Below are 17,697 nucleotides of genomic sequence, written 5' to 3'. Positions count from 1 at the left end.
CACACACACACACACACATGGCTGTGAATCTATGCTTAATATGTAGCAGCATACACACACACAAACAGGCACTCACACGTCTCACTGTGAATCAATGAACCGCCTATACCATCACACACAGAGACACGCACATACACGTCTCACTGTGACTAAACGCACAGCGTATACTAGCCCGTACGTCCACACACACACAGGCAAACGGCTCGCTGTGACTCAATGCTCAGCCTATACCAGCGCACACACACACACCCTCCGGGGTTCTATTGTTTTAATGGGAAATGCAGAAAACACACACTCAGGATGCCTGGGCTTTCAGGGTACAGCCACAGGGCAGTACAGCTGACAGGTTAACGATGGAGTCAGTGTCTCCTGCGTCCCCGTGCCTGAGACTGGCTCAGCGTGTGCAGTGCAGCTGGCCCTGAAGAAGCAAAACGTTGAGCATCTCCTTCCATGGGTCGTGGAGTGCGGCACAAGGGTCACTGGCTCCCAGAAGCACCATCCCAGCCGCAGCCTAAGGTGCGTTTCCATTGCCCCCTGTGTGATGAATTCCTCGACCATTTCAGAACTTCCATAAGACAAGCAGAGTATCCTGGTAGAAGGCAAACATAAAATGTATGAGGCATTTGTGCACTTTTTAAAAATCTGTGATTTGGGTCAGTTTTTTTCTTGTTCTAAATACAAATTCACTCTCCAAATTTTGAGTAATACTTGTTAAGAAAAATTCCTCCCTCTTGGGGCTTCCCTGGTGGTGCAGTGGTTAAGGATCCGCCTGTCGATGCAGGGCTCACGGGTTGATCCCTGGTCCGGGAAGATCGCACATGCCGCGGAGCAACTAAGCCCACGTGCCACAATACTGAGCCTGCGCTCTAGAGTCTGCGAGCCACAGCTCCTGAAGCCCGGGCACCTAGAGCCCGTGCTCCGCAATAAGAGAAGCCACTGCAATGAGAAGCCCGCCCACCGCAACGAAGAGTAGCCCCCCTCGCCAGAAGTAGAGAAAGCCCGTGCACAGCAACGAAGATCCAACACAGCCAAAAATAAATGAATGAATGAATTAAAAAAAAAAAATCCACCTACCAAAGCAGAGGACACGGGTTCAAGCCCTGGTCTGGGAAGATCCCACATGCCATGGTGCAACTAAGCCCGTGTACCACAACTACTGAGCCTGCACTCTAGAGCCCGTGAGCCACACCTACTGAGCCCACATGCCACAAGTAGTGAAACCCGCGCACCTAGAGCCCACAACAAAAGTAGCCAGTGCAACGAGAAGCCCGTGCACCGCAACGAAGTGTAGCCCCTGCTCGCCACAACTAGAGAAAGCCCAATGCAGCCAAAAATAAATAAATTTGTTAAAAACAAAAGAATCCCTCCCTCTCAATTGGCTAACCTTCGGGTCCCACCAACCTGCTGCACAGCAGAAGCGTTTCTAATCCGCCAACCAGGAGCAACTGCCGTGTGCTGGGTGGTTCCGACAGATGCGTTTGGATGCAGGGAAGGCACTTCCTCCAGATCCAGAATACAGTGGCGGCAGCAGAAGTGTGGATGCTTCCACTGGCACCCCTCTGATCCAGGCACGGGTCCTGAGCTCAACTGCTCTCACAACAGCTCTCCTCCAACTGCAAAGGAGGAGGCTGAGGCTGGAGAGGCTGGCACACGCTCACAGCCATACGCCTGAAGTGACAGAGCTGGCTGTGCTCCAGGAACTTGGCTTCGGGTCCTGGACGATTTAGTGCTCTTCGGTATCGGACCCTGGTGTGGGTGGTGTGGCCCATCAACGGCCCCAATTCTTCACACCTCCCTGTAGCCACATTCTGCCACGTGACTTACGGTTCCTTCCACTGAAGGGGTAGAGCACATGCCACACCCTCTGACTTCGGGTTTGGCTGTGGCACTTGCTTTGGCAACGGAAGGTTAGCAGGTGCACTGCAAGCAGAGCCAGGAAGAGCACCGCTGGGACTGGGCTTGTTCTCTGACGCGTCAGGAAAAGCACCGCTGGGACTGGGCTTGTTCTCTTATGCGTCAGGAAAAGCACCGCTGGGACTGGGCTTGTTCTCTGACGCGTCAGGAAAAGCACCGCTGGGACTGGGCTTGTTCTCTGACGCGTCAGGAAGAGCACCGCTGGGACTGGGCTTGTTCTCTTACGCGTCAGGAAAAGCACCGCTGGGACTGGGCTTGTTCTCTTATGCGTCAGGAAAAGCACCGCTGGGACTGGGCTTGTTCTCTTATGCGTCTGCCACGGACCCGCCCAGGCCAAAGTCCTGGCGCCGGGAGGAAGGTGACAGGCACGTGGAGCAGAGCCTGATCTACAATTTCATGAGCTAACGGAATACGTCTCACTGGACCCTGCTGAGATTTTATAGTGCTTGTTACACAGCACTGCTGTGGCAGGCACTGACTTATACAACCTGTGTCCGTGACATTTTCCTGACTGCAAATTGACTGCCCTTTACTAGACTGGCAGAAATAGTCACATACATACATACATAGAATTAATCCCACCATTTATCAATGGTTGAAGAATCTAATGTAAGGCTATTGCAATTCTTTAAAAAAAAAGATGTAAATCAAAGACATGCTCGGTTCACTGAAGGACACCATTTATTTTGTGAACGTCAAGCAGAATGATCTGTTGAGACGTAAGTGAAAGTATTGAGCATGAAATCTGTACGCATCTTCCAGAGTGGACTGCAGGAGAGAAGCCAAAGGCGCGACGCCCCTGACTGGAATCTCGCTGTACAGAACATTCCACAGCTGAGCTATGACCGAGAGTGAGCTATCAGCCACCACCGAAGAATGCCAAGGGCAAAACATTAGCACCAGATTGTCTATATGCAATAACGTAACTATATACAAAGTTATGTACATTGACTCACTGCAATCTGTGGGTCCCCACTAACCAGACATTTAAGAGGCAAACGGGAATGTTGTGATTCTATGTGCTTCGTTAAAAGGACAGTAGAGCACTATATATTGCTATGTAGAAGAGAAAGTTCTCAAAAGACACCAAAAAGCTGAATACAGACACAAATTCTATTTTCACATTTTACAGACATATCATCAAAATGATCACAATACTGTATTTGAAGGGAAAGAATCACAGGTAAAAGCTTTGTGACAATTCAAAACACACTGAAATCACCGTGGTTGTCTCCCCGAATAGACAGCCAGCTTTACCTTTCCTGACGTGATCAGTTTTCACAGCAAGTGACCCACGCCACGTGGCAAGGACACTTCGTTGGCAGAAGACGGATTTTTCAAGTCAGGAATAGCTTAATTGAATAAGAGTAAAAACTGTTGAAAAGGCATTCTCTTTGGCGTCGGTGGGCTGCCAAAGGAGTGTTTATTTTGCCAGCATCACTGACGCCTGCCAGGTCGGCCTCCCCTATGGGTGCACGGAGGTCACTGCGGCAGCCCGGGAGTCCAGTCTCCCCTCTGGCTGGCGAAGCGTGGACTAGTTAGTGTCCTTTAAGACATTTGTGTGCATCTGTGTTTGGTAAAGCAGCGGCCACTGCTGACAGAGGGACATCTCCCCCCGCCGCTGGAAAACTTTTTATAGGAGTAAGAGGAATAAGGAGTAAAACAATCTCACAGACCAAACCAAAGTCCGCACATCACCTCGACGTGAAGTTATTCTAGAGCTTCTCCCGCCATTAACCACACATTTCAACAGATGAGCTATGTGACGAAACTCACCGCTCCACAGTGATCAGATTAAAAATAAGTACGTGAGAACCACGCCACTGGTGGCTAAAACATCGATTCACGTGCTTACTCGCCATGCACATATCCTCTTTGGTGAAGTGTCTATTTCAGTCTTTTGCCCACGTTTTAATCGGGCTGTTTGTTTTCTTACTGTTAAGTTTGAGCGTTCTTATACATTCTGGATACAAACGGTTTGTCACATACATGATTTGCAAGTTATTTTCTCCTAGCCTGTGATCTGTCCAGTGGAAAGTGACAGCTTGACAGTTTTCTTTAGTAAATAGACTCTTTACCATCTCACAATTTCAACCACTAAAAAAGGGTACAGGAGCTGTACACTGTGTGGCAGAAAAAGATTGGGTCTAGGAGTTCTGTGGTCCACCGGGACCTCTGAGAAACCAGAGCAACGGTTCTTAAACGGTGTGTGGCCCTTACGGCACGGTAACAAATAGAGGCAAAAAGAGAGAAATTGCCAATTGTCATTAAGGATCATACACACACAAAATAAATGTTCTGGGGAAAAAGTAAGTTAAGAAATATCTCGTCGGCCTTAAGCAAAAAAACACCTAGCAAGCACATTACTACTGGACACACTTTTAGCCAAGTAATTTCTCTTTGCAGGAAAATACCATTTGAACCGTGACGTCGGCCGAGAAGTCCTAAAACCGTGTGTCTGCTTTGCGTGTGTTTTAAAGCGCGAACGCTATTTAAGTGGCAATTTTAGAATGAGTGAACCCAACATGTAAGCTCTTCTTTTCACAGTTGGTTTTTAACCACATGGAAAACCATTCACCTTTGTAGAGTGTTACTAAAGTATCATGATCATTCTTTTATGACAGACACAGCGAACGCTCAACACTTCTGGGCCAACAGGAGAAGCCGGCAGCCGCCACCTCCCGTGACCCACCAGAGAGGTCGTGTGCTGGGCTTTGCCCGGCACGCGCTCATTGCCTCCTGAGAGGAGGAAGGGGTGCAGCATAGGAAGACGGAAGGGCAGACCCGAGCTGGCCAGGACCACGTGCGTGCACCTCGGGACCAGAGCCCAGTCCGTACTCGGGAACTCACCGTTCACTGGGCGCCACGTGGGGTTGCTTCCAGGCCAAGGGTGATGGGGAGCCACTCTGCTCAGCATTCAAGAGGGGAACTAAGACATTCAAGCAATCATCCCAAACGCACCCACGGAAATTATTGCTTTTCTAACGGCCCTTTGGTTCTGGGAGGGATTCTCTCTCCAGGACCTAAGTCCAGGCTGCGGTTTTCATCTGCCTCCTCTTGCGTGCCCTGCCAGGGAGGTGTCGGGCGGCCCGCCCCTCACTTGCCCCTGTCGGGCGGAAGGCTGTCCAGCAGGCACTTGAGCTGCTCTTCGCCCAGGTGGATCTTGTCCTCCAGCTCGCGCTGCTCGATGAGGAGGGCCGACTTCATCCTCACGAAGTGCGCGTAGTCGGCCAGGCTGTCCTGGCTGAGGTAGCTGGCCAGGATGTCAGACACGATGCCCTCCCGGCGGTCCAGGTTCTCCTTCAATTCCTTGGCGTCCTCGTGCTGCTGGATCAGGACCCGCTGCTTCTCGAGCAGGGATTGCTGGAGAGACAGAGAGAGACGAGGCTGCTGGGGACCAGGCAATGGCGGTGGGGGGGGGGGCCGTGTCCGGCCAACGCCTCCAACACACCCGGCAGCTCTTTTGGGGGCTGGTCCAGTGGAGACCCTGACGCCACCCGAGCTAGGGACCCGCGCAGAAGCACCTGGGGCGTGGGCAGGAGGCACCTCGCAGAGCGGAGGCCCCAGCGCCAGCTCCCCCGTTGGTGCTCTTGGGCCACTGCCACCTCCACTTGCTCCTGTCTTCGTGAAAGGCCGTGAGGAACACGGGAGCCATGCAGGCACGAAATGCTCCAGGACCGGGAGATGCTCAGAAAGAGCAAAGGGCTGAGGCAGCCGGTGTGCATCCAAGGCCTTTCCCTGCCAATACTGTGGCCAAACGGACACAAGGTGCGGGTTCTAAAGAGATTCCAGGGCAGGACTGCTAGACCCTTGCGGCAGACGGAGCTGCAGCCCGGGAGCAAAGCTGTAGCAGAGGCCATGAGAGGGGGCGGCGGGGAGAGACCGCGCCTGTCGGGGAGGTGCCCTCTCTCCTTCCGAGGGTCCCGCCCTGGGTCACACAGACGCCCCCGTTTCCAGAACGCAGCTCTCACAGTCGCTGTCTGCCCACAGGGCGCGCCCCCACTTCCCCCGCCCTCTCTAATGAAAACAGGGGGGGAGAGGTGAACGCGGTAGATGTCTGCAAGTGCCGACTGGCAGAAGCCACGGACGCCCTGTCCTCGGTGCGAGTTTCTGACACCAGCAGGGCCACTTTGCAGCTTGGACATTCTACCCACGGCCACGCGCGAGCATCCAGGGTGCGGGAGCACTCCACAGAGCGCTGATCCACAGAAAGAGCTCAGAAAAGGTGAGCTGCTATTAAACGGAGGCGGACAGCAGAAACTGCCCCTGGGGTGAGGCTTCCGGGAAGCGCCCCTGACTGCACAACCTTTCGGGGTCACCTGTTCCGGGGGACATCTTGAGCTTCAGGTGTATTTTCACGGCAAGAGGCAAGGTATAAGGCCAATTAATGCCACCCGAAAGGGAAACAGACCTCAACTGATGGAATAAATGCGGTTCGGGCCACTAAGGTCAGTTGGGCTCCCTGGCAACTAGAAGCTGCTGATGGGAGGGAGAGATTCACGTGTCTGCATCTGCCCACGTGCTCATTTTCTACCTGGGAAGACAGGGGAAGCCGCCTACAGCCTGAGGCCACATCTTTCCACTTGTTAGCGTGCCTGTCTCTGCAAACCGCAACTTTCCCAAGCCCTGGCTGCCTGACACGGAGGTTTTCACCCAGCACCGGCCACAAGGGAGGCTAGCCCACTGTGCTGCACCTGGACGCGGCAACCGAGCACTCCTTTTGGGTCCACGAAGGTGACGCTGCATCAACCACACACAGCCAAGGGGGAGAGAGCCTGTCTGCTTCTCCTCCCTACCACGGACCCCCTAGGGATGCAGTTGAGAGCTATGCAGCCAGGTCCCCAGGAGGACCACGGGCATGGTCCCCAGTGCGTGATTGCTTCTACTTCCTCCAATTCTAAATAAGGCTTTGTCAGTTCCAAGCAAAGGGAGATACGGATGAGCTGAGCTGCAAAGACAATACTATTTTTCATTTAAACCGATACTTGAGAGTTTACTATTTCCATTACAAGTCAGTCTCTTTCCCATTCATGTTATTTCCCTAAGTTCTTTCAGATAAACTTGGCAAAGATGGCATGAGCAGCAAAATGGAAAGCGAGTGTAACCCAAGGGGATCGGGGTCCAAAGCCCCAGTTACTTTTTCGACCCTTATGCCCCTTATGCAATACGTTCTGTGATTGATAGTCACTAACGACTTGGCTAAGCACAAAAGATCACGGGCTCAAAGCCACGCGCTTTGTAAGATCTTTCTGTGTAACCTGAAACCACGCTCACCTGGAGTCCAGGGGGAGGGGTGCCTTTTCTGCTCCCCTTGTAGAGAAGTTAAGGTGCCTTATTAATGAAGAAGATGATCATTTTGAAGGCCTATTATGTGCAAAGAAGCAAACTAGATGTGCTCCTGCTACCTGACCTACGAAGTAGTAAAGCCTGTAAGGTAGATGGTGTCTTGCATGTGCAAAGAGCAGACACGCAGACCCACTAAGAAATGTCCCAAGTTGCACTGCTGTGAAGGGAGGAGGAAAGCAGACCCTGCCGGCCCTCTTGTGAAGTCCCAGCAACCAAGTCACCATAAAACGCCACTGTCAGTGGGTGCCGAGGACTCGTCAGGCAGTGGGGAAGCTCCACTTACCAACGTACCTGCGGACGCGCGCCATGCCTCCTTCCCCCCTCCCGCTACAAGGACGGAGCAAGCACGCCCTGGGCGTTCAACGGCGTCTTGCGCTACGAGGCGTACAGGTGGCCGCGGCGGCTGAACGAGGCTTCCCGGTGGTCTGCTCCACCCCCCACAGGAAAGCCACACCCCCCCATCCCAGGTCAGCCCTGGCCATAGTTACCCGATCGCCAGGAGCAGTGCCGTCGTCCAGATTGTTGAGGGCGTTTTCCACGCGGGCCAGGCGGCCGGACAGCGACAGCAGGAGGTTCACCACCTTGTCCAGGTCCCCGATGAACATGCGGAACTTGTCGAACTCGTTGGGCTTGCAGACGGCCTTGGCCAGGGCCTCCACCTCATCGCCCAGCGCGCTGTTGGCCTGCATGTCCTCCCGCAGGCTCTGCCGCGCCTGCCGCAGCACCTGCAGCTTGCGACCGATGCTCTCGATGAGCTCCTGCTGTGGGCACAGGGCAGGGGACGCGGTCAGGGCTGCCTTGCGGCACCCCCTCACACATCCCGGATCTGCGGGCAACTCAGCTCAGCCGGGCAGCGGCTTGGCTGGCATCAGTAAGTAACAGGGGGACTTCCCTGGTGGCGCAGTGGTTGGGAATCCGCCTACCAAAGCAGGGGGCACGGGTTCGAGCCCTGGTCCGGGAAGATCCCACATGCCGCGGAGCAGCTAAGCCCGTGTGCCACAACTACTGAGCCTGTGCTCTAGAGCCCGCGAGCCACAACTACTGAAGCCCACGTGCTGCAACTACTGAGGCCCGCGCGCCTAGAGCCCGTGCTCCACAACGAGAAGCCACTGCAATGAGAAGCCCGCAGCAACGAAGACCCAACGCAGCCAAAAATAAATATAACTAACTGGGGATGTTTAAGACTAGGGGAAGGATAAGGCCTTCCTGTTCAATCATTGGTGTTTGATTTAGAAACGGAACAGAACAAACCTATTCTCACTCTGTGACTGTCCTATCAGACTATGCAGGAGTGGGACCCCTGGGGCTACTCACGGTAAACCTCGTTTCGGCCTGTATGTTTGCAAGGATTCTCCGGGCCTCTGTGATACCCTGTGCTTCCTTCTTTGTTTTTTGTTTTTGTTTTTTCTGGCCGCGCTGTGCGGCTTGTGGGAGCTTAGTTCCCCGACCAGGGATCACACCCACGCCCTCAGCAGTGAAAGCGCCGAGTCCTCACCCCTGGACCACCGGGGAAGTCCCTGCGCTTCCTTCTTTGGCAGTTCCCAATTGGAAGACTTACATGCACACAAGTTATTGAGTCTGGTACTGAACACCTGGTACTGAACTCCGTGAGTAAAACGTGTTTTCCATGTAGAATTAGCAATAAAAATTAAGAGAAATGAAGGATGTCAATGAACTAGGCAAGTCTTTCAGAATAATAAAGTACTGATCTCCATCTGACCAAAATGTAAATAAATGACTTCTTTAAACGTCAGGCAATACACGTGCTGCCACGTTCACCGTCCTGCCTCTCTTCTCGTGTGCTGTTCTGACCAAAATGTAAATAAATGACTTCTTTAAACGTCAGGCAATACACGTGCTGCCACGCTCACCGTCCTGCCTCTCTTCTCGTGTGCTGTTCTGTGGCATTAAGGCACACGCACGGTGCTGGGCGGCTAGCACCGCCACCCATCTCCACCCTCCAAAACGGAAACTGACCATTCAATACGAGCTCCCCATTCCCCCCTCCCACCAGCTCTTGAAATGACACGTACAAAGACCTTTTCATCGGTCGCCATCGCGGCACCATGTGGTCCGAGTTGAGGGGCAGAGAAAGCAGATTATCTGTCTCGTGGGTCATCACATTTGAGAAAAATTACAAGGACCGCTCAGAAGGGGTCCAGCAGGGAAGCCTTCCCAGAAAAACCCTGTTCCCATGACTACGGACGTGCTTCTGCTGTTAAACCCACGCATGGCAGATGCCAACCGGCAGCCCGCCCTGACACGGTGAAGGGCCAACGGCGAGAAGCAAAGTCACCCGTTGTCCTTTTCGGAACCCTGCTGCCACCCGCCCTGTACAAGTCCGCCAACGTCGTGTTGACGGACACGGCAGGTTACGTGGGGTTTAGGAGGCCAACGCATCCCTGTGCTAGCCCGAGGCTGGAGTGATGAAAACGGAGGCAGAGCTCTGTTGCCCGCACCAAAATGAGGATTAAACAATTAGTTGGAATGTTAAGTCCGATTAGGATTTTTAAACTCAAGTCTGTTGCTCCACAGTGAGTAACACTATTTTATGTACAACGGAAGGCTCAGTCTCGTGAAACCCTCCAGGATGGTGTCCAGAGCTGAGCAGGGAGCAGTTGCCCCGACCTCCAGGGCTAACATGAAGATGGGTGAAATCCCCGGAGGCTTAGCCCGCTGCTTGGCATGCAGTAGGTGCCTGTCCACAGCTGCTGCCGGCAAGACGGCAAGTGTGCCTGAGAGGCTGCTCCGAGCTCACCGCGACCATTCGGTAGACACTGCCCCATCCCAGGGACTATTCGGGCAGGAGAAAAAAAAAAAAAAAACCCACCTCGGGAGACCCGCTGAAGCACTGGAGGCACCCTACACTTCGTACGCCTGATACGGGTGATCTGTGTCTCAGGACGATGCTTCGAAAGAGGGTCTCCATGCAGCATTTTTCCTATCAAGCGAGCCATCAAGTCCGCCCAAGCGCACCTGCACGGCCCTCCCTTCTCCTCGTCCCGTGCACACTTTGTAAGCGCGTGACACCGTAGATATGAGGGCACTGGAAAGGCAGCAGAGGCAGCACAGCCAAGAGAACAGGACTACTGGGTCGGCGACAGCGCTGAGCCAGCGCTTAAAGCATTTCCTGCTTGGGGTGCAAGTGCCCGACATACGCTTACTGAACCAAAAACGTCAGCTGGCTTAGGAATTTAATCCTGGTGGGGTGATGGGCAGGGGGCAAGCTCACAGTGACTCATGTTAATCCCAAAGCCGCCATCTATGGGGAGGCAGTGCCTGGCACCTCGTGCCCCCAAAGAAATCGGAAGAGGCCCCAGACAGATGAAAGGAGCGGTACCAAGGCTGCTGCTTCCCAAATTCAGTACATCATGAGAAACAAAGGCATAGTATAAAGAACATAGTTCTTTGCATCTAGGGTGTGGATGGAATTAAAACTGTCCAAACTGGATGTTTTTTCTAGGTGTATGAGAATAACAACTTTGTTTTTTTTTAATTCATTATTTTTAAGAACGTGGAAAACACAACCAGAAGAAAGCAAATGGTGCCCTGTGCCAGACACAGGGCCTCTAAAATCCCAGGACCAAAACTCTTAGTTTTCATTTCCTTTTTAAATTAAAAAAAGGCTATCACTTCCTAAATTGAAAGTCACTTTCTCTTACACAAGGGTCAGGGTATTTCTTCTGGAATGGGTTTGTCTATCATATTTGAAACCCATCAATGGCATTTTTTAAACAACTAGCAATACGAGGAGGTATTAAACATTATCCTTTGCAAGGGTCTTGTCAAAACAAATTGGTATTTTTTATGAAAGCCCCTTCCGAGATGCTAAGTGTACGGAAACATGCACCAAATGCTGGTTCCCTCCTTTTTTTCTCCTGGTGCATGCAAAGCCCCTGGAATAAACCAACAGCACATGCTATCCTCTGAAACTGACTGCCTTGGGCAATTCCTTTCTCCCTTTATGCTAAATCCTTCCTAAAAAAAAAACAGGTAATCACACCTAAATGTCACAAGTCTGGCCCGTTGACATGCCATGAAGATTTGAAGCTCATACAGTAGTGAAGACATTGGCACTGAGAGTAATAATTTTGTCCCTACCGTGACCTCATGGTTACACGCTATTTCACCTTTGACCTCCTCTCTAATCCTCCCCCTTCCTTGTCCACACAGCTGCAGCTATTGGTCGCTGCTGCTTCCCCAACGTGTCACAAAACTCCCACCCCAGGGCCTTTGCACTTGCTGCCCAAACCCCACTCCCCCAGACCCTCCCCAGATCAACCAGACATTCGCTCACACCACTCCAGGTCTCTGATCATCCGCTCATCAGAGCCTTCTCTACAATCATACTCCTTTACCTCTCTCTATTCCTTCACGCTGTTTTAGTTTTCTGACCACCCGACCTACTCCATTAAGGGTTGGCAAACTTTTTCTATAAACGGCCAAACAGTAAATATTTTAGACTTCAGGGGCCACATAGCCACTGTTGCAACTACTCAACGCTGCTGGAGTAGCGTGAAAGCTACCAGAGACCATATGTAAATGAATGAGTGTGGCCGTGTTGCAATAAAGCTGTATTTACAAGAGCAGGTGGGGGGCAGGGATTGGCCCACGGGGCCCTGTTTGTTTTTTTGTATTTGCTTTTATGTTGGCTATCCATCTCCTCTGTGAGCACACAAGTGCCTTCAGGGAAATAAGGACTGACTCCAGTCTGTTTTGTCTACTGCTGTATCCCCAAGCGCCTGGGTGAGTTTTTGGAGTTGAACAGATGATGCTTTTTGGTTAACAACGCACTTCACAATATACTGTTGAATTTAAGTAACATCATCAGATCACAGATACTTGAAAACGGAGAGTCAAAGAGGACATGTGCCTTGCGGAAGGTCATACAATTAAGCCCTCTGGATTTAACTGGGGTAGAAGAGACATATCAGTTGACCTTAAAATGAGAGAGACTGGTGGTGGCCACCTAGCTAATTTGACACTGGATCTCATTACAAAGAGATGGCAAAGAGACCCTGGCAGAGAGGCCCAATTTTAGAACAGAAGACTCACCCACAAAGGGCTTAATACACAGGCCCAAATGTCAGCGTCCCACATAGAAGCCCAACACCAACGGCACTCGGCGCAGGGCCCAGGGTCGGGGTGGAGCCGGGTGCCGCCCCCAGCCGGCCTGCCTGCCTGCCAGCCAGCCAGCCGGTGCGTTCTCGTTTGGAATTGCAGCTCCCCTACCTTCTTCACCGACAGGTCGTGGTCGGCGTCACTCCCTGAATCCTCTTCGGCTTCTTGCTGGTCCTGCAGGTCTTTCATCTTGATCAGGAGCTCCGCCTTGGGGGCCGAGGTGCTGTAGTAGGTGGAGGTGGTGGCCAGGGACACGGCCGCCGGCACACTCAGCTCCTCCTTCCTGGGTAACAAAACGTCAGAACACCCGTTAGCTCTGAGCGTACACACAGACGTGCCCGCGAGTCCCACAGCCTGGGCTGTGACCGGCAAATGGTGGTGCTAACGGAAAGGCACCAGCTAGAGAGATGAGACAGCAGGAGTGGGGAAGGAGTAGGTTGTGAGGTCAGAACTAAAACACCCCGCCAAGTGGTGCTCGAAGGCGCGCCCCGGAGGGAGGAGAGTACAGTGGTATCCGCCGGGAGCCCGAGGTCTACGGGGAGAGGTCTGCCGCTATCCGTAGGCGTGGCCGCACGCCCAAGGTCACCGGGCACCTTTCTACCAGCAGCCGCATTTGCTGCCTCTTGTTACGGCCTGACTTCCTGTCTGCCTGGTACTCCCGCCTACCATCAGTCAACGATGCTTATGGAGACCATGTACAGAAACGGGAGAGAGGTGAGCAGATACACCTTTGTGGGCAGGTGACTGAAGGACAGGGGCTGGAAAGCGCTCTTTACGAAACCTATTGCAGCAAGTTCACGCCCTCAAATAAGCAACAACAGAAAGCCTCTTTCATAAACACACATACTAAGAAGTAGTCTCAACTTTCACTCCTCTTGTGACAAGTTTCTCAACTTCTGTACTAGTGACACTTGGGGCCGGACCATTCTTTGATGGGGGGCCGTCCCGTGCATTGTAGAGCAGCAAGCAGCATCCCTGGTCTCCACCCACTGGATGCCGGGGGCACCTCTCCCAGTGGTGACAACCGAAAGTGTATCCCGACAGTGCCAACTGTCCCGTGGCGGGAGACAACACCGCCTCGTGAGAAGAAGCCCCGTGGGCATCTCCGGAAACGTGTATTTTCACATCTTTGCCAGGACCTGACGTCATCATCCCCAGAATGGGCTTTTAATTTTGGGAGGGTGACAAAAGAGCCCCAGAGTGCTAATAAGCACTTATGGAAATCTGTCCCCAAAGAGCAGTCACGAAAACAAACAGATACACTCCCTTGCCCTTGTAAGCCTAAGAGGCACCGGGCAAAACCACATCCAGCCAGGGGGCAGAACCCAGGGCGGCGTCTACTCACTTCTCCTCCGTGGTTCTGGGAGAGGGGATTTTGGGGAGCAGCTTCCTCCGCTGCTGAGCTTCTTCCAAGAGGTGCTCGTCTTTGGGGAAGATGCCCTCCATAAGGTCCATGGTGGTTTTGATCTTCACGCTGGGGTCCAGGATATCCGCCAGGGACTTATCCTTGCCCGCGATCTCGCGGGCCAGCTCCTCCGACTTGAGGTCTTCGGCAGTCCTCTCTTTGGCCTTCACGTAGCTGAGCGTGGGCGTGGAGGCCCGGCTGTCCTTGGCCGTGGGCACCGGGGTGCCAGGGGGCTGGGGCTCGGCGCCCTGGCGGCTGTACAGGCAGAAGCGGGAGTAGGACTGCTCGGACGTGCTAAGCGTCTTGATGTGGTCCCGCTCGAGCCCGCTGGGCAGCACGGGTGGCTCCGGGACGCGGGCCAGGCCCTGGCGGCTCTCCTTCTCGGGCTGGCTTTCCGAGTGCACGATCTTGACGGGCACCATCTTCACCGTGGTGTTGTCCATCACCCGCTCGATTCTGCAAAGAGAAGGGCCGTCTGTTACAGACCCACTGTACGCCCAGGCACAGACCAGAATTAGACATTGGATGAGAAATCGGCTGGTTTCCGCATCCCCTTACAGCCTGGGAAGACTGACTCAAAGGCCTGCAGCGGCCCCAGGGGAGAAGCCTTCATGGTCACACGTCCCAGGATGGGGAGACCAGGTTGAGGAGTGCCTGCCACCCCTACCTTGATCTCCTAAGCCTCCTGGGCGTGTAGGTGTCTTTCCGTTTTCCAACAGTCACCTGCACGCCTGAAGGCACATCCGTGGGCTTACTGACAGACAGAAGGGCAGCTCATTTGCTTTTAGGTCAGTGGCAGAGCCAACGGTAAGAAGCCTGCTCAGTGAGATTTTCTTTTGCAAGGGAGCCCTGCAACAGACAGGCGTGTTTCCCAGAATTCTGTGTTTCTCGGAATTAGCGTCGGTGCGTCCGCCAGCGTCTCTCACAGCTGGGTTGCCTGCGTGGTCCTCGCGGTGGCCGGAGGACTCCTCTAGAAAAAGCAGCCGTGTTCTGAGCAGCTGCTGAGCGCCACCCGGTCCTGGTCCCGGTTGGAAGCGTCCTTGGACCCTTGTGCGCCCTGGGTCTCACCCCACCTGCCTTCCACTGCCCCACACTTCGAGCTGCCCTCCACACGGCATTTCGTACCAGACAGAGAAGAATCCAGCAGCGAACATGGGACACGCTGCTCCTGCACTACCTTGAAAATGACCCATGCAGGCGTCCTTTTAAAAAAAAAAAAAAAAAGTTTGTCGGTGAAAGCGGTGGAGGCACCTCGAGCAGCCACAGGGAAGAGAAAACGGAAAGGAACGGCCTGGTTGAGGCAATGGGGCTGCGTCAGGGGCCACCCGAAAGCCGGCTGGTGCCGGGGGATTCCCCGGACCAGGGCCGCTGGGACACAAATCCAAATACCCTTGAAGGACAAATTGGAGAAAGAGAGCCATCTGCTGGTAGCCAGGAGGGAAGGCAAAAGACAGGCCAAAATCCTACAACCCAAACCCCAACTTGTTCCTAACTCAGCGTAAAACCACTTCTATGGCCCGAATGGACGTAATCTTGGGGTGCACAAGGGGCATGACACAACACATTACGGTTCTTTCCTTGTTGCTAAGGGTGGGGCACGCAGGCTACAATGAAATAACTTTTATTTTCTTCTCTCCTCCAGCAGAAACCACTGAGAGCAGAGGTGTTTGTTTATTAATCTAGGTGGTCACATATAGTCCCTGTCGTGCCTTCTTAGTGAATGAATTTCTAAAGGCTGTCACTCTGTGCCAGCAGACATGCTGAACTTCCGAAGGAAAATTCTGGCATCTTAGTGAAGCAAGGACACACAAACAGGAACCCCTCTTCATTCCATCCCTTGCATTCCATGCGTAGAGACCCTCAACACCTGTTAGGGACTTCAAAGTCAGCCTGTATTTGCATCTCCCCCAGCCCCGATTCGTGGGGAAACTTAATTTCCAGTGAAGGAAACACGAGGTAAAAACAAAAACAGATCCTCCACAGGTTGTCCTATACTTTCCAACAAAGCGTCTCTTCCTGGTCATCTCTAAGCACAAATGATCTCTCCTCTTGAAACCTGAGCAGACGTTCACATTTAGGAAGTCTGATGAACTTCTACCTCAAAGTGAAGACAAAACACAGTGGACAAGACCTGACCGCAGCCAGACCGCATCCGTTCCTCATGGTAAGCCGGACCAGGAGGGATGGAGGATGCGGGCTGTGCCGGGGCTGGCCCCCTCTCCGTGCAGCGGCTCCTCCCAGAGCGCGGGCTCCGTCCACGTGAGCCGCCGGCCACCCACAGGGGCCCAGCCCCCGGGCCAAGCAAGCAGTCCAACCCGCTGTGCTCACACACCCAGTCCCGAGGGAGCCCTCAGCCCACATGCCACCCTGGGTCTGATAAACCACAACTCCCACAAGGAGATTCTCCAACCACGAGATGCCCGAGGTGACCGCAAGACTGTCCGAACGACCCCGAAGCAGCCCCCCAAGCTCCATGCTCACACACGCTCCCAAACCCAGAAACCGGCCCCAGGAAATCTCCTAGGAACACTGCTGGGAGCAACGAAATCTCTCATCTTCACTCGCCTGTGCTGCTGGGCATTGTCTCCATGTTGTTGTAAACCAGCAAAACCCTCAAAATTTTACAAGTTTTTTCATAGTAAGCTTCCTGGCTTTACGACAGGAGTTGATGCATGTTTATTCAGAGTGAACGAGTACTCCGAAATTCCCCACAGGGTGGGAAGGCTGCACTTCCTTCCTCGCTGCATCCCTTCCGCGGCCTGGCACAAGGGAGGGCTCTGGACCTGCCTGCTGAATTCGGGAAGGCGTGTCTCAGGGACACAGGAGCTGCTCTGCACCCTGGCTGGTTCCCCAGCAGAGGTAACTGGAGGGAGGGACAGATGAACGCGGAGGGAGATGAGCGGGGCGGGTGGTGCTCAAGAAATCAGTCAGCACACGTGCAGACAAGAAGAGAGTCTCTGAGCTGTGCCCAAACACCAGGCAGCTTGCGAGGCCCCGGCCAGTGCGTTGCGCTCGCTGCCCGTTGGTGGTTGATGGTGGATATGGAGCCGGCCAGCACTCGTGTGGAGCGCCGGCCTCAGGTTCGCAGTGTATGTCAAGGGCATGCCACTCTCTCAGGCCCACGCTAACCGGTAACACCCGCTCTGGGGACGGGGACACCGAACTCCGTACATTATGAGCCACTTCCTCGGTAGGAGCTTCGTGGGTGGCGTGGCTACCGTCGGCTGCACTGTGCTCCCTGAGGGGACACATACCGAGTTAGCTCTGCACGCTGACCAGAATCGGGCGCTCTACGAGGGCTGGCACGGCGAGGGACGAGACAACCTTCGCTGTCCCAAACGACACATCGGATGGGAACAGAGCGGATGCCTGAAGACACCGGCACTCAGTACCATCAGCAAGCACTGCCGCTGGTTGTTGAAATCCCTCTCACACAAAAGACAGGGCGAGAAAACCCACACTCGCTCGGGACAAGAGAAAATGAAAACCACTCCCCACCTCCTGAAGTCTACAGACGTCATGAGCACTGAGCAAACACTTGAGCAAAGCCGTGGAGCCCGCTGTGCCCAAACCAGCTCCCGAGACTCGAGGGGCCCGGTCACCTTACCTACAGCGGTACTAATACACTCCACCAACCACACAAACTACTTCATCGCTTCTCCTCCCTTTCAGGGCTGAACAACATTGCCAACAGAAAGGAGCTCTAAGTGACACCTGCATTCTGAACGATGCAGAGCAGTGCCGGCCCGCAGGTGCAGCTGCATTTGGCCATGCCACGCATGGAGACCCAGGACGCTATCAGTACTGTTTCCTCTCTGCCAAGTTATCTTAAGGGTTTAAAAAAAAAAAAAAAAAAAAAAAAAAAAAATCAAAAACTCAAAAAGAACTACCATATGATCCAGCAATTCCAC

At 53.5% G+C, this 17,697-nt stretch overlaps 1 protein-coding gene across 1 annotated transcript in view; it reads right to left on the bottom strand.

Annotated features, from left to right (window-relative positions):
• Positions 1 to 3,159: 3,159 nt before the first annotated feature.
• LOC112407115 (protein Shroom2-like) overlaps positions 3,160 to 17,697 on the bottom strand; it is a 15,823-nt gene continuing 1,285 nt past the window's right edge. The window contains exons 2-5 of the mRNA XM_024756291.1: positions 13,727 to 14,242; positions 12,493 to 12,664; positions 7,749 to 8,018; positions 3,160 to 5,277 (exon numbers count right to left, since the gene is read on the bottom strand). Coding sequence (XP_024612059.1) covers positions 5,011 to 5,277; positions 7,749 to 8,018; positions 12,493 to 12,664; positions 13,727 to 14,242 — 1,225 coding nt within the window. The 3' untranslated portion in view covers positions 3,160 to 5,010. The remainder of the gene's footprint in view (positions 5,278 to 7,748; positions 8,019 to 12,492; positions 12,665 to 13,726; positions 14,243 to 17,697) is intronic.

The sequence above is a fragment of the Neophocaena asiaeorientalis genome, unplaced genomic scaffold (genome assembly GCF_003031525.2).
Source record: "Neophocaena asiaeorientalis asiaeorientalis breed wild unplaced genomic scaffold, Neophocaena_asiaeorientalis_V1.1 scaffold69, whole genome shotgun sequence".
NCBI lineage: Eukaryota > Metazoa > Chordata > Mammalia > Artiodactyla > Phocoenidae > Neophocaena > Neophocaena asiaeorientalis.
Note: the sequence above shows the minus strand (reverse complement) of the source record. Positions and strands in the feature narration are given on the sequence as shown.